The 15,516-nt window shown below is 38.3% G+C and overlaps 1 protein-coding gene across 4 annotated transcripts in view; it reads left to right on the top strand.

The window, feature by feature from the left end:
• slc4a11 (solute carrier family 4 member 11) overlaps positions 1-15,516 on the top strand; it is a 104,014-nt gene that overhangs the window by 35,442 nt on the left and 53,056 nt on the right. For 3 of the 4 annotated variants that reach the window (XM_051381640.1, XM_051381660.1, XM_051381650.1), the window contains exons 2-3: positions 10,961-11,011; positions 15,201-15,317. In XM_051381640.1, the coding sequence (XP_051237600.1) occupies positions 10,961-11,011; positions 15,201-15,317 (168 nt within the window). The remainder of the gene's footprint in view (positions 1-10,960; positions 11,012-15,200; positions 15,318-15,516) is intronic. The other variant, XM_051381669.1, reaches the window with a different exon arrangement.

Here is a 15,516-nt window from a genome sequence, read left to right as displayed (position 1 = left end):
TATCCCTTTATTGATTTCTCTTGATGTAGGAAAATAAGTGCTTTTGTACGTGTCATTTTTCCAATTTAGGGAATATAATTTATCATTAGAGCAGACATTCTCAGGATGTGTCCTGAGTGCCATTAAAAACTTTTTTACTTATAATTGTGGAGAAGTCTTTTCAACATTTTCCTGAAAAACTCAGCTGAAAATAGTTCCCAACAAATCCACTGTATACTCTTCTTTAAGCAACATTTAGTTTTAGAGATTTACATCCTCAGACAGACTGTGCAAGTTGGAAAGTATTAAGAGATAGACTCCGACATTGTTGGTTTTGGTCTTTTAAAAAGATTTCTTGAGAGTAACAGAAATGTACAATATCCTCAGCCTCATCCTACAAAGCTTTATTTCTCCATATTAGTACTTGGTGATGTATACTTGTTTCTTCCTCCTCTCTAAACTACTAAACTGCCTGCTGCTTTTAAAGGGGATTAAAGGTGATGGCTATTATTTAAGCTCCACCCTGCTGATACTGTACTTAAATACTAAAAATATATCCATCCTGCTTTAGCCTCTTTTAGATTTTCCCACACTGCACCTGGATTGCACTTGTGCCTGTGGTCACAAAAAATGCAAAAACTAGTTCCATCTACACGTTTCTGTTCCTTAAATTGAGACTTGTGGTTGTAATTGCACCCAGTGTATGCTTACAATCTCTTCCTGGTCCTCTTAGTTTCTTTAAATGAGTGAAGAGTGTTTACAGCCCTTCACGGAGAATTCTCACTTGGCTTTGTTTACAGAAACAAGCAGTAGTTTGGTTCTCTATTTGACTGTGTCAGGCCAGGTAGGGACAGCGCTGGGTTTCCTGCAGTGTTTAGCTGTAATGGCGCTCTGTGACTTGATAAGAGAGGTGGTAAATCATATTAAATGCAGGCACGGGCATACTTTACCCAGCGTGGGCTTCATCTCAATCTTTGCCCGGGGCATCCAAATCACTCAAACTATCCCTGAATGTACTTTGTACAGATGCTTTTTTTTTGTTCTTAAGGGCTGTGGGAAGTCATTTTCCCTTCACGTTTTTTTTTTTCCTTTTGAGAACACTAAGATCAAAAAAGGGGATTCAAAGCAGAAGGAAGGGTCGGCTGGTGTTTGATTCGTAGCCCACAGAGATATTTGTGGCTCTAGGGACCGAAATCACAGGAACATCTCAGGTAACATTTTCACTGCTGTACCCCGCTGTCTGTCTTTGTCAAACAGCTGTTACTTGCTGTGTTGCTACTTGCTAGTCCTCAAATTGATGCAAAAACCACAATAGCTGCAGAGGCAACAAGCCACCGTCTGCCATCTTTTTTACAGATAGCTCGTATCAGACGAAGGTTTGGGTTTATCAGGAACAAAGAGTTTGTCGTGTGGCATATACTGACACTGCATCAAGTGATGAGCAGAACAGATGTTGCCTTCCTTGTGGGTTTGTGACATGTAAACTCAGCTGACTGACAGATATTCCCCTCATAGATATGTTGGGCAATGATGAAGGGACTGACTCTAAGTAAAAGACTCACATACACACACACATGCACACACACACACCCACAAAGCAGATCAGTAAAAGTGATGAGACGTATGTGAGATGCTATTCTAACCAGGCCTCACTTCCTGCTTGTAAGCACACAGCTTCCTCTTTTCTGCAGAAACTTATCATACATCTTTTTTTGCATGAGCTGTTCTTCTGAAGTTTCTCTTTCTACAAGAGCTGTCTTGCCAGTCGCTTCTGTTTAACCACTGTTTGTATATATATAAATATAATATAATATAATGTTTTTCAGATTTTGAAGGATAAATAACATCAAGTGGCTTTCAAAACTCACCTCACAAGTACATTAAGACACAGACAATGTCCTCTTTACCTAATCTTTCTCATTTGTAGTTGGAGATAACCTGTTTTGTATGTGTGCATTATAGGCGTGAGGAAGTTAGCTTTGTTCCTGCGCACTTAATTCATTCGAGGCCGAAATCTGTCGTCATATTAAAGCAAAAAAAAGGTCAGTATTTATTTGTGATATAATCAAAGGCCAGGGGTCAGATATCTAAGGTTTACAACTATAACAGTATAGTTAGACAGTAAATATGTATATTCATTCCTTTCCCTGGATTCATACAGCCTGTTGTGCTCGTGCACAAGCCTGATTTACAACCCACATTTAGCCTTAAAAATATGTAGACACAACCTTTGCACTACTGTTTGCATATGAATACTTACCCCTGCTCCAAAACATTTTCAGTGAAAAGTATAGCAAAATGAATTACACTATTACACAAATTGTGTTGCATCAGCGAGGTTTTTCCACCATGGTTGTGCATCATTACTGCACTCGTCCACCCTCACTGTGTGTGTGTGTGTGTGTGTGTGTGTGTGTGTGTGTGTGTGTGTGTGTGTGTGTGTGTGTGTGTGTGTGTGTGTGTGTGTGTGTGTGTGTGTGTGTGTGTGTGTGTGTGTGTGCACAGCTATGCAGCAAGATAAACACATTTCCAATAAAGGTAGAAAACAGCAGTCGGCCTTTGAATCTTCTATAGGAGGCAATGTAGAAATGTGAGAACAATATTGGACAACAAATTCAATGGTTACAAATCAGAAAACAATGAGATTGCACAAACAACAGTCACACCAAAGGTATAGTAAAAAAATTTATAAGTACAGTAAGAAGGAACCTGGATACTCAAAAGTATAGCAGCACAGCACAGTAATTCATCTGGTAAACAAACACTTAAGGACCACCAGAGGTAATGTAAAAAGACTAAAATACTTAAGTTATCCCTACAGTAATTATCAGTAAGCAGTAGCTGGGTTAGCAGTAAGTTGATCATAGGAAAACAACCACTGCTACTAAATCACAAATGAACAGTCAGAAAACGTCTGTTATGAAAAGAGAAACCATAGATAATGCTCCAACAGGGGCATTTGGGAGTAAATAAAAGGTGTCGGTCAATATTTTCTTGATCTCAAATCTGACAAAATGGTGGATGTAACAATGTCAGTGAAGCAGCAACAGCTATAGATCTGTGCCGGTAGGGGTTGCTAATAGCAACCGAACACCCAACTGGAGCCAGCTGCTGGTACGTAGCAGAATACTCACAACAGTGGATATTTATAGCGCCTGTGTTATCTTTAATTCATCACTTGATCAGCACAGACATTTCAACCATCTAGGGTTTATTGTATAGAGCTCCAAGGTCCAAAATGAACTGTTTTGCTAATCTTCCAATGGCAAGTAAACTGAGAAAATTTACCAGCCAAACATGTTTTTCACTGGCCATAAAACTGCATTAATGGTTTTGAGCTTCATATTTTAGCCAGAATCTCAGGGCTACTGCGTTGTTCAGACGCCTCCTCTCTCAAAGACATGTACACCTCTGTGGCTTTTCTCTTAGTCTTCATGTTTTCTATTTGATGTCTTAACACCAAGGTTGTCACCACATCTCTAATAACATGTAATGCAGATGCTTAAGATGTAGGTAAAGAAAGAAGGACCACAGAATTGATCAGTCATTCATTTTTGATTGGCATTTTATTCATCGCTGCATATTTGCAAAATAAAGAATCACACAATCAACAAAATTTGCAAACAATTAGATTATTATTATACAATTATTATATTCTGTTTCTCATTTTCTCTCTTATTCTTGTTCATTGTGTTCATTAATAAAAGATGTTGCTACATTTAAAAAACTCTTCCATAAATAGGTCAGATTATAAAGGGATTTTGCAGTTTATGCCATGAAACAATCAATCAATAAATAGGGCTGCACTATATGGTAAAATGTGTGTTTATTTTGATAGATAGATAGATATTGCAATATGATTCAATTTTTTATTATCACTAGAAAAACTATTCTAATTACGACGAAGTGACGTTTGTTGGAGTAGGCAGCAGCATTGTCGCACATTTTGCGATAATATTTAAATTACTCGTGCAGTCCTATAAATAAATCCATGACCTGAAAGCAATGGCGTGCCCTTGAAATTCTCAAGACGGCCAATAGGAATCACATCTGGAGTGACTCTGTAACCGCCGTCATTGCATTGCCTGACTGTGTTCTGACGCACTGAGTCAGAAACAGAGTTTATTCACAGAAGGGACAATGTTGAAGCACAATGCTTTAGTTGTGTCGGTTTGCATGTCATTGCGTGCCTCTGCTATGATGTAACTGGGGCTTGTGCACAGATCTGACTTCTGTTTCTCAAAATATGGCAATAATGGTGTCAGTGATTGGCACTCGTGTGCTGTGCAATGCTGGCTTCTTCCAAATTCAGCAAAAAAAACAGAACAACACCAGACACAAACAAACACACAACTATATGTTGGTGCACCTATGTTTTATATATGTTTAATTTACTTTACATCATTGCCTTGTTACATATGAAAAACTAAAACACTACATGCAGTGATTAATTTATTCATAGTTTTTCTTCATATTCTTTGGCTGTGTTCTTGCATTTAGCTGTATTTTAGGTAGTGACTCTTTGCTGTCAGTATGTCTAAATTCACACAATTTAAATGAATTTGCTTCGGATTTCACAACAGAATAGCCTTCATGACTGCTAATGAGCCTGTCTCTAAAAGACCATCAGAGCGTGAAGTATGTAAAGGTCCTTAATCAGCTCTGTCTAACAATTATCTGCATGTGTGTGCAGCCCATAACAGAGACAGAGTGTATTAACTCATAACAGAAACAAATAATGCAGTCTGGACGTATCTGTCCTAACTGAAGATAGAAAATTCAATCTAATAAAGGAGTTTATGGTCTACAAAAATGTTAAAAGGATATATCAGGTTACACACTTCCAGAAAATCTAACTTTTATTCACTTCACTTGACTTAATGTTTCTTATTTGGGTGCTTAAATTTAGAACAAAGCTCTTTATTTGGTCATAAAGTGAAGCTTGGTCTCTCACAACAGAGTAACTTTCCCGCTGTATTTTCATTGATCTGGCAAAGCCAGTACATGGATAACATGCAGTCTCCTCCAATCCTTCTAAATCTCTCTCTGCATCTGTCAGTGCCAAACAGCTCAATAAAAAGCAGAGCACATGAGTCTTCATGATGCTGCTCCTGATCACAGCACTCAGGCTAAGACGCAGTTCAGAGGAGCACAGCGTCCACAGGAAGCTGGCATGATGTGCCACATAAATAAATGAGCAGTCCAATAGAAGAGCCCCTCTAGGATATCAAAAGAGTTGCTTTTGTTCAAAGATTTTCTGACATCTCCGTATGTATTAAAATAATTTCTTTGAACATTATTTTATTGATTTTATGTAACCATTTTTGCCCACTTTTTGACAGTTCGGTTTTAGGTTTTACTAATGCAACTACGACTACTAAATAATAATATGTCTAATGTGGATTATATTAATATTTTAACATTGCAGCAAAAAATGACTTATGTATATCTTCTTTATGGTTTTATTCAGATCTGACAGGATCATTACAGTACAGCCAATTAATCAATTAGTTGATTGACAATAAATTAATCAGCAACTAATTTGATAATCAGTTTATTGTTATTGCAAGTATTTTCTTAGGAAAAATGCCAAACTTAATGTTAGCAGCTCCTCAGATGTGAGAATTTACAGCTTTTCCATGTCTATATATTATTGATAACTGATTATTTTGGGCTTTCAGACCGTTACTTTGGGCTTAAGGAAATTGGCAATCAATTGAAAAGTATTGGTAATAAAACAGATTATTAGTTGCAGCCGTAATATTTTGGTGCAGGAGAGGAAGCGGCGTTCACTGTTCTCTCACAGGCTGCATCAGGGAATCTCCAGTGAATGTCCTAATAAATGTTTTCATAAACTTCATAATTCATTAGATTAGAATTCTGTGGCCTATTTTAAAATGCCCAAGGAGACTCTAAGTTGCGACTCTGATTTAATTCCTATTTGGTCACATACTATGAAGTGCTGGCTATTTTGTAATTTCATCCATGCAGTTGGTATGAACAAGATCCAAAATGAACTGTTTGCCTCATCTGCCAAGGTAAAAAGATCATTTACCAGACAAAAATATTAAATACTGGCCATAAAACTGCGTCATACATTATTTTAAACAAAAATAATGCCTTAAGCCTTTCGGAACGTTTAAGCTTCATATTATAGCCTGAGTCTCGGGGCTCCTGCCTCATTCAGATGTCTTGCAAAAACGCAGACCACCGTGACTTTTCTCTCTGTCTTCATGTTGATGTTTATTATGGCAAAAACATATCCACACATTGTGTAGAAAGCGCCAAATAGTAGTAAGCTGCTTTGATTTCGTTTGATTTGACAAAAAAAATAATCAGCAGCTATTTTGATGGAGTCGTTTTTCAAGGAAAAGTGCCAAATATTTTTTGGGCATTGCTTCTCAAATGTAAACTGAATATCTTTTGTTTTTGGAAAGGCATTTTTTTCAAAATATTTTATAATTTCTTGGACTAAACAGTTAATAGAAAAAGTAACTATACAGTGAAAATAATCAATAGTTGCAAGCTTCATTTATTATTGTGGTTACACAAGTTGGTTTTGTGTACCACTTGTCCCACACTGCAAGGAGAATTATTGGCTGATCTTACAGAAGAATCGCCTCAACATCTTACTGTAAAACTGGCTCATTGAGTATTTATTGGTTTATTAAACTGATGCATAAGAGATGATAACTGAGTGGTACGTTTATTACAGTACTTTTAATAAAGCAAAGATTTATTTAACCTTGTGCTGCTGCAGCCTTTACATTAATGGGAAAGCATTCAATTCAGACCCGTGTTGTGTTGGAAGTGTAATGGAAATGTTACGAGGCCCAAACAAGTTAGATTGAGTATGTACAAGTCGCTCATCTACTTATATATACATGAGACTGACGTGTAAAAGTTTTAAAAAAGTGCTTGTCTGAAAGAGGCTTAATAATCATAATAACAACCATATTAATAACAGCAATAATAATATTATTACATTCATTATAGCTCAGAGAGAGTGTGTGTGTGCGCGTGTGTGTGTGTGTGTGCGTGTGTGTGTGTGTGTCAAGACGAGCCAAAGCAAAAACAGTTGTATTGGACTAGAGTGCACACAATGATGCAAGAACTCTGGCTGGGCCTCAGGCTGCTGAACTGTGAGTGACTATTTTAGTTTATTTAGCTGCACAAATAAAAATGACTAAACAGAGAGTAGAACAGATTTTGTTGGTGAGGTAAAATAACGCCACGCATTGCTGTATATCCAGTATGCTCATGGTATAGCTGCTGGTGCTCTGAGAGATGTAGTAGAGGATGTCGGAGAAATGTTTGTGTTAACACGACAACTCAGATGAGAACTAATTTGTATTATTTTTAATTTTGATAGTCCAGGAAGCCAGGTCAGGAGCCACAAACATTGGGAGTTTGACTAACTTCCTTCTGCTAACTCTTATCATAAATCAGAAAAATCTACAACCTAAAAATATCTTGTTGGTAGCATTCCCCGTTGGCTTTAGGAGCAGTTGTTCTGTAAATCAGCCATTTTTTACAAAGAATAACAGCGTGTTCCTTTATAGTGTAACAATATCACAAAGCTTCAAGTAAAGAATTACCAGCTAAAATTAAGAATGTACCTGTGAGAGACTCACAGGTGTTTGACATTTCACACTCTTTTTTCCATTATAGTAACCACTCAGACTGACGGTCTTGAAGGTCGCCACGTTGGACTAATAAATCAATATATTCCATTTCAGTCCAGTTTCAGGCAGGGACGAGGTGTTTCTCTCTTCTTCTTAAAAGCATTTGACAAACTGAATCTTGCAACCAATAGCGTAGAATCAACAGTGAAGCAGTATAGGAGAGTTGTAATTAGACTAAGCTTTCCTAATCCCTCCAGAGGTCTTTACATTATGCTCCTAAATCATGTAAAGTCATTTATCGGGTAAGCTATTTCAATTCATTAAAAATGGCTTATTTTTCCTTTAAAGGCCTAATTTGACATTTTTGGAAATGTGCACATTCTCTTTGTTGCCAAGAGTTAAATGAGAAGATCAATACCACTCTCATATTTGTCCATTTAAATATTAAGCTAGAGCCAGGAGATGGTTAGCTTAGCACTGTGCACATACTGAGCCTGGCTCTGTCCAAGTGTGAAAAATAATCTCCACTTTATATCTCATTTTTTAAATCCGTACCAAAGTTTCAGTGCCTGTTTGGCTGCTAGCGGTGAATTCCTTAAGTCTTGTCCTCACTGCTCCCTGCCAAGAAAGGTTAGGCACATAATCTCAACCTTAAAACCCTCACCTGTCATTTTACTTACATTTTTGTAGAGATTAATGATGATGATCAGATTTCAAGCGTTAATTAGTGAGCTTTAGAGTTGCTGGGCAGGCTAGCTGTTCCCCCTCGGTTACAATCTTTGCAATTTTAGTAATCTTAGTCCAAGCTAAGGTCACTTTCCCTAAAATGTCAAACAATTTCTTTTAAAATTGTCGACAGGGAAGATTTGGGTTGCAGGCAAAATTTAAAAATACATAAATATTCAAGATATCATTAACTGTCCCAGCAAGAGTCAAAGTGCCAGAGAGGAACACGTAAAGCTGCAGTAATTGACTGTCATAAAAAATGACTTTTTGTAATATATATGCTGAAATGTTTACTGTATCTTGACAGCACATGAGACAAATCGTGTGTGAAAAAAAATCAATTTCCTGTGGCTCCTCCTTGTGCTCCTAATGGCATTTGCAAGAAGCCATCGTGCTTGAATGAAAACAACCAATCAGAGCCAAGAAAGACAGTTGATTGTTTGAGTCTCATTCCCGGGTCGCCAAATACCGACGCTTTGGAACCTGTGGATGAGACAACTGTCTTTCTCAGACATTTTTATAAAAGTGACCTACTGCAGCTTTAACAGAAAAAGACTTGGTATAAAAAATGCAAATATCTATTACAGACCCAAGCAGCTACACCATTACTTGATGTAGATTAAAGAAGCTAATTGTTGTGGGGATAAATGATTCCCCGGTTCTTTTACTCTTGAGAAGTTTTTTCCACTCTGCGTTAAACCCCGAGAGTGAAGGAACATTTTGTATAATTAAAATTGTATACCGTATTTGTATTCTAGGCTTTGTCACATCAAAGAACCCTTCAAGCAGGAGAGATCGTGTATATTGACGTCCCTTTTCTTTTGAGGTTTCGCATAGTTTCAGAGGACTGTGTTTGTGTATGCGCTTCCACAGGTATGTGTACGATTGTGCACATTTTTTTTTAATACCAGTCTGTGCCCCTTTGTCTGGGATGACTGTGATTTTAGCAGTCAAGGCAGGGAAATGCCCCCCGAGGCATGCTGTTGATCTTTGGTTATAGGATGAATATGTAAACATATTGGCTTAATGCTCAAGAAAAGCCTCACTGAAGTCTGGTAGCGCAGCGGCCCCCTCCCTTCAGCCCACAATGTCTCAATAACCTTCAAAGTATCCCCTCTCCATATCTGCCTCGTCTTTCTGTGCCATCCGCATGCTGCACGCATCCACAGGGCCGCGTGACAAACACTCTGAAATGTTGTACTCTAAATTCCCTCTCTGTGTATTTGTAGTGGAGCTCTTCACCAGATTAAGTTTAATTCCAAAATGAGATATCCACCATTTTAAAAATGCTGCACCCCACCATTGCAAAACGATTTCTTGCCTGGGAGCAAAACTCTGTATGGATTATCTCTGAATGTATGAGCAAAGTCAAGACCTTTGCTGATTAATATGAGTGTATTGCATATAATCATTGCCTGCTAACATATCTTTTACCTAATGAACATGATAGGAATGAAACACTTGCATTTTTCTGATAAAGAGAATTTTCCCATTTCCTTCCGGTTGAACTACAGGATTTCCCAGTTTGTGCTCGCTCTTACTCAGAGTGTCTTTGACAGCTATAGCCCCATTAGGAGGGAATGTTTTACTTACCAGGCCTGTATTACCCAGTCTAAATAGTCTATTCCCTGTTTACCAGCTCATTTTCTGTCTCCGTTAGCAAATCTTCACAAATCTCTGTCGAGGTTTGCACTTGAGGGTGTCACGGCTTTGCATTATTTAAATGTTCAAATCAATCAGAGCAACAGGTTGAACAATGGACATCTCAGGGTAACTAATATAGCACGGAGCAGTGGTTCTCAACCTGGGATCCGGGGACGCCCAGGGGCCATTGAGGGAGTTCCAGAGGCAATAGAGTTTGCCCAATGAGCGAATGTATAAGAATGACTATAATGTTCATAGGTTTCACAACCTGCCAGTATACAGTACAGACAGTTAAGGAATAACTACATCTTCCATCTCTCCATGGAATTTTAATGAGGAATATCATTACTGTGTTGTGCTGTAGATACTGTACATTACTGGTGTTTGCTATAGTAGCATGTAAGACCCAGAGCAACATATGTGTGAGAAATAACAACAAAAATAGTTTCAGCAAATGCCAAAGAATAACAGATCTTTATGTTCAAGTAACAAAGAGCTCCAGCAGCCACAGAAATGGTTAGCTGTTGGGAGTATGAGAGAAAATACTGTGACGTTATAAAGCCACAAAGGGAGGAGGTCGAGGTGGATGGACTGGTCAACAAAATGGCAGAATTTGACCTGTGAGGCCGACAGTTAACATTAGTTTCTTTTAACCATGACCACGATCTTTCGGTAACCATAACCAAGTCATTTTTCTAAGATTCTATGATTATATGTATCTTCTCGAGGGCAATTTCAAATCCATGAGATACTTTACATTTAAATGCACAGGTCTTTCCTTCTTGAACATCAGCACTAAATGACCAGCAAAGGTCTGATAATGGCTCGTATTTGTATTTGTTAACATTTCTCATACCCACAATTACTGTGTAAAAATAATAACAAATAATCTCATTTCAAAATGAAAATGGCCCCCTCTAGGGCCTGTTACTGCCTAGTTTCACCTCAGTGATTACTGTCTTTCTCTGTTTTGCTCTCCCCTGCAGAGGCGCCTCCCTCTGGGATGTCCAAGAATGGATACTTCTTTCAAGAAATGGGTGAGTCTGAGCCACCACCAGGACATATGAATGCACTGTAATATTAAATATTATTCCGTTTTCCACAAAGCACAAAACAAAGCAACCAATAATGGATCAATGAGTAAGATCCTTTCATCATAAAGAGATATTTTTCATCTGAATATGGCCAATAATGTGCGTTGTACAGTATGAAAGATGTGAATTAAAGATTGGAGCTGCAGGACAGACACAGAAAAACTCTCCCAGCCCTCACACTCCACTGCATTTGGATATAAATAATGAACTTTGCTTCGGCTGTTATGATAACGGCAGTTTCATTACCTTCAAGCCAAGGAGAGGCACCCAATTAGTATGTGCAGCACAAGCAGTCGGGACAGAATATGCTTGCATTGAATCTCCCTGTCTCCCCCAGCCAATTATTCCCCTCCTGCAACACACCGATTCACTCAGCAGATTCACGGCAGGCCCCCTGCTGCAGATGAACATAACTGTCTTTATTAGGCAACCTTTTATCAGGATATAAATGCAATTACATTATTGTTGGCAAGTAAGCATTATCCAACATTGTCATCTCAGAGGTTCATTAGTGACGGTTGGTCTGGAAGTCGAATGCTCTTCAAATGCACTTGGCGACCAAAGGCTGTGAGCAGGGTGACATGAAAAATAATATTTGTTGTACAACTTGCACTGTAGAAGTAGTCCTTTTGTACCGGTGCCTTTTTATGTTTCTCATTAGTGTATTAATAGTTTATATGTCACCAAGACATATCAACTGTTAATGTGCTCATTATGTGTGGTTGCAGCTGCTAGTGACTGAATGTGTTTACAACTGCACATTTTTGGGTTAAATAGCACAAAAATAGCAAAACATTCAGTGTTTTCAGAATAGAGAAAAAATTAAACATGGAAACGGTGATATGTGTTTGCCTGTGTGTTCTCCTTGATGGGTACAGGGATGCAGTTAACAAGGTTTTCAGTGTAGCAGTTGTCTTTCTTTAAAATTTGGATCTAATACTGACAGCTTAGGAGAGACATTAAAGGGGGGAGAGAGAAAGGGGACGACGTGCAGCAGAGAATCGGAGCCACTGCGGTAAGGACTCAGCTTTAGTACATGGGGCAGGCACCCTGCTAGGTGAGCTACCAGGGCACCACATAGCAGTTTTCTGAAGTGATGCATCGAAAGAGATTGTGCTACAGGTTGTTTTAAAGGTAAATTTGTGGATTTTAGGACTTAGTGTGCAATCCATTGAAAGTTGATAGCTCCAAATGGGTATTTCCGACTGCCAAATGTGTCCCAGTGCATCTGCGTGGGAAAACAAGGTAAACCGATGTTTTTATGGTAAGTCTCTGAACTGCAGAAGCATCCATTGAGGACCTATATTAACTGCCACAGCACCCTTAGCAAAGAGAAAAAGCGTATAAAGTAAGTCAACTGTCTTGCTCGTCTTTGCTCATTAAAATAACTGGAGCAGGGCAGGGCCAGCAGGTTACCTAACCCTGGGCTAGACGGATCTTTCCCAAGTTTCCAACTTGGAATTCTGACTTTCCGTGTTGTATTGAACATCTTTTTTTAAACCAGTGACACTAGTTGACTTGTTGAGAATTGTGTTGAGACAATTCGATCAGTGGAAAAGAAAAGTAATTGAATTAAGACTGATTAAGGATTTGCTGTAACTAAATCTTATTTTCATTATTGATTGTTTAGTCATAATACCCATTATAATTTCCTGAAGTTGATTTGTCTGCCCAAAACCTAAAAATATTCTGTTTACTATCAAACATTACAACCATAAAGAGCCAATCCTCAAAATTGAGAAATTGCTAAGAAATGTTTGGCATTGCTAAAAATATTAATAATCAAACTATTTTTTTTGTCAATACACTAATTGATTAATGTGCCGTTTAATGGTTTCAGCTTTATTTGGACTGCTGGTTGGACAAAACAAGGATTTTGAAGACTTTGTCATTTTTATAAATCAGAACAATAACTGACAGATTATTCTGAAAACTGTGGTTTGCTCAAGCCTTAGATAACATAACGAAGACAGCAGTTGTGTATCTTCTTCGAGTAATTCTCGGAACACAAGCATAAAAGTTTAAAACATCTTTAATGATGCAAACATGCTCTAGTGTGGCTGTTTGTAACACTGTAGTGTTTCTGTCTGTCACAGCTCCAAACTCATCTCAAAGGCTTCTGCAGAACACTGCGCACCGTTTGAAGGAAACACATCAATCATTCAGTGTTCTCATATCAAACATCCCTCGCTGCTTCTACATGTTGCATGTTTATATTGACTGGTCACAGTTACTGAAGAGGAGCTTGGCTTCACGCGCAGCTCGTCTGAATTCAAATGCTGCAGAATTGATTCAATTTATTATTGGAATGACAATGTGAAATCCAGATTGTGATTTTTAACACAATCAGCCCTATTTCTGAATGGTGGATTGCATATTTGGAGTTTAATATAACAAATAAATATATAAACATAGCTAAGTAATAAACATTTAAGAACTTTTTTACTAAAATTGATACCATTGCGTCTTGGAGTAAAGCCGTCGGTTGTTCCTCCTGCTCTGCAGCCTCTGTTCTCTCCCAAGGTGATTTGAAAGTCAGAGCCCAGCCGGTGAGTCTGAGGCACAGAGGGATGCAGGCAAGGCGACGACACAGCAAGGTTCAAATAATGTCAAGTGCTGAGGGATGATCCTGATGCAAGACAAACTGAATGAACTGAAATTGGGGCCCCTCACAGATAAGGTCAGCAAATAAAGAGCACGAGTCTGAGATATTGTTCTCGTCGCATCAAGCCGATCGCTGGATGATATTTGGGAGCCCACTAGTTACTGTAGGATTGGATTTAAGGGGCTGCTGTGTCAGAAAGAGAGAATGGGATGAGTCATACAAACAGGCTCCAGGCTGCGTCCTGTGATGCTTTCTACCATACAAAATCTTCTCCAATACACGCCAACAAAACTGCTAAAAACCTGTCTACCTGCTGATTCATGAAATACTAGTCTTCATGTCAAAACAACAACAAAACTGCCATTTTCATTTTTGTAATATATGTATGTGTATATATGTGTGTGTGTGTATATGTACTGCCATCCATTATACCTTGCCCAGGTGTAAATAAAGATGCATAAAATTATACAATATACAGTACTAATAAAAATGCCACAGTATGACAAAAGATAGCTGCAGTATATAATAAATGAGGAAACAAACATCCAAGGTCAGGAATAACAGAAGACTTATCGAGCCTGTCTTCTCTTTTTATAAGAAATGTTGTTTTCTGTCACCTTCAAAACACAGCGAGCTACATCTCTGGTTATTGTTTGACTAACGCCTACATTACTAGACAGTGTTAACCCTAAAATAATTAAGCTCAGCTTTTTTACCAGCGTATTTGGTTCACATTATGTCTCTAAACACATAATAAAATATATTAAGCTGAAACAAATAAATGATTTAAATTCAGCTCAAATATGTGATGATTTCCTGTTTCTTAGTTTTTCATAGTCTTCTGTGATAGTAAACTGAACATCTTCGTCTTTTAAAATGATGATATTTTAAGGTGTCACCGTAGTCTCTGGTAACTTGTGATGATCGATTAATGGAGTAAAATGAAATGTCAATAAACAGATAATGAAAATAATTAACAAACCTTATAACCTGTTTTACTTACAATCTCAATAGACTCCAACCAAACCAAACGTAATGTAAAAAGGAAAGCTGCAGTGAAATCTGAGTGCATATTTGACAAGTAAGCCTCCTCGTGACATCCTTCAGGTGACACTAAAACAATATTTGCATATAATTCTGAGGATTTTTATTTTTGAGCACCATATGTTTATTACGGTGTCAGGATGGTTCAGATAAATTGTCACAAAAAGGCATAATTTCTTGTAATAATATCTTGTTGCTGACAGGATTTCACTTTAGTAGTGGGAGTTTTTGCTTTGTTGTTTTTATTTATTTAAGAATGCAATTAAAATACAATTTAAAAAATAAACTCTCCCAGTAACACTTCTTTTGGAAAAAGAATGATTCGTTTTATTCTGCTGTACTGTTGAAGATGAATTGTAGGCTCCTGTTGAATTCCTGGACTTGCCAGCCACTTTGGCTGAAGACGATAATAAAAGTGAGTTTGCTGCCCTGCCTGGTAGCTGGTGAGGTCCAGGAGGTGACCCTGTGCTGTTGTGTCCCCAGAGCAGCGGGAGGTGGAGCAGGAGGAGGGCAGCGAGGGCCGAGAGGAGGGACAGGACTCGCCGATCGCCTGCGGAGATGACATCCACCTCTATGACAACCAGATCAGCCCTGGGCCAGGTCAGTACACAGAGGGAAAGACAGAGTTAAGAGTGAGAGAGAGGCAGATAGAGAGTGAGAGGGCAGTGGGGGTTAGAGTGTGCGGTGGGGATAAGGAGGGAGGATAAAGAGATGGAGGAAGAAAGAGTTAGGGGGGAGACAGGAGGTGAAATAATGTTATAAAAGTGATAAAATAAAGGAAAAAAGCTGGAAAATGATA

This window comes from Dicentrarchus labrax, unplaced genomic scaffold (genome assembly GCF_905237075.1).
Source record: "Dicentrarchus labrax unplaced genomic scaffold, dlabrax2021, whole genome shotgun sequence".
Taxonomy (NCBI): domain Eukaryota; kingdom Metazoa; phylum Chordata; class Actinopteri; family Moronidae; genus Dicentrarchus; species Dicentrarchus labrax.
This window is presented reverse-complemented; position numbering and strand designations above follow the sequence as displayed.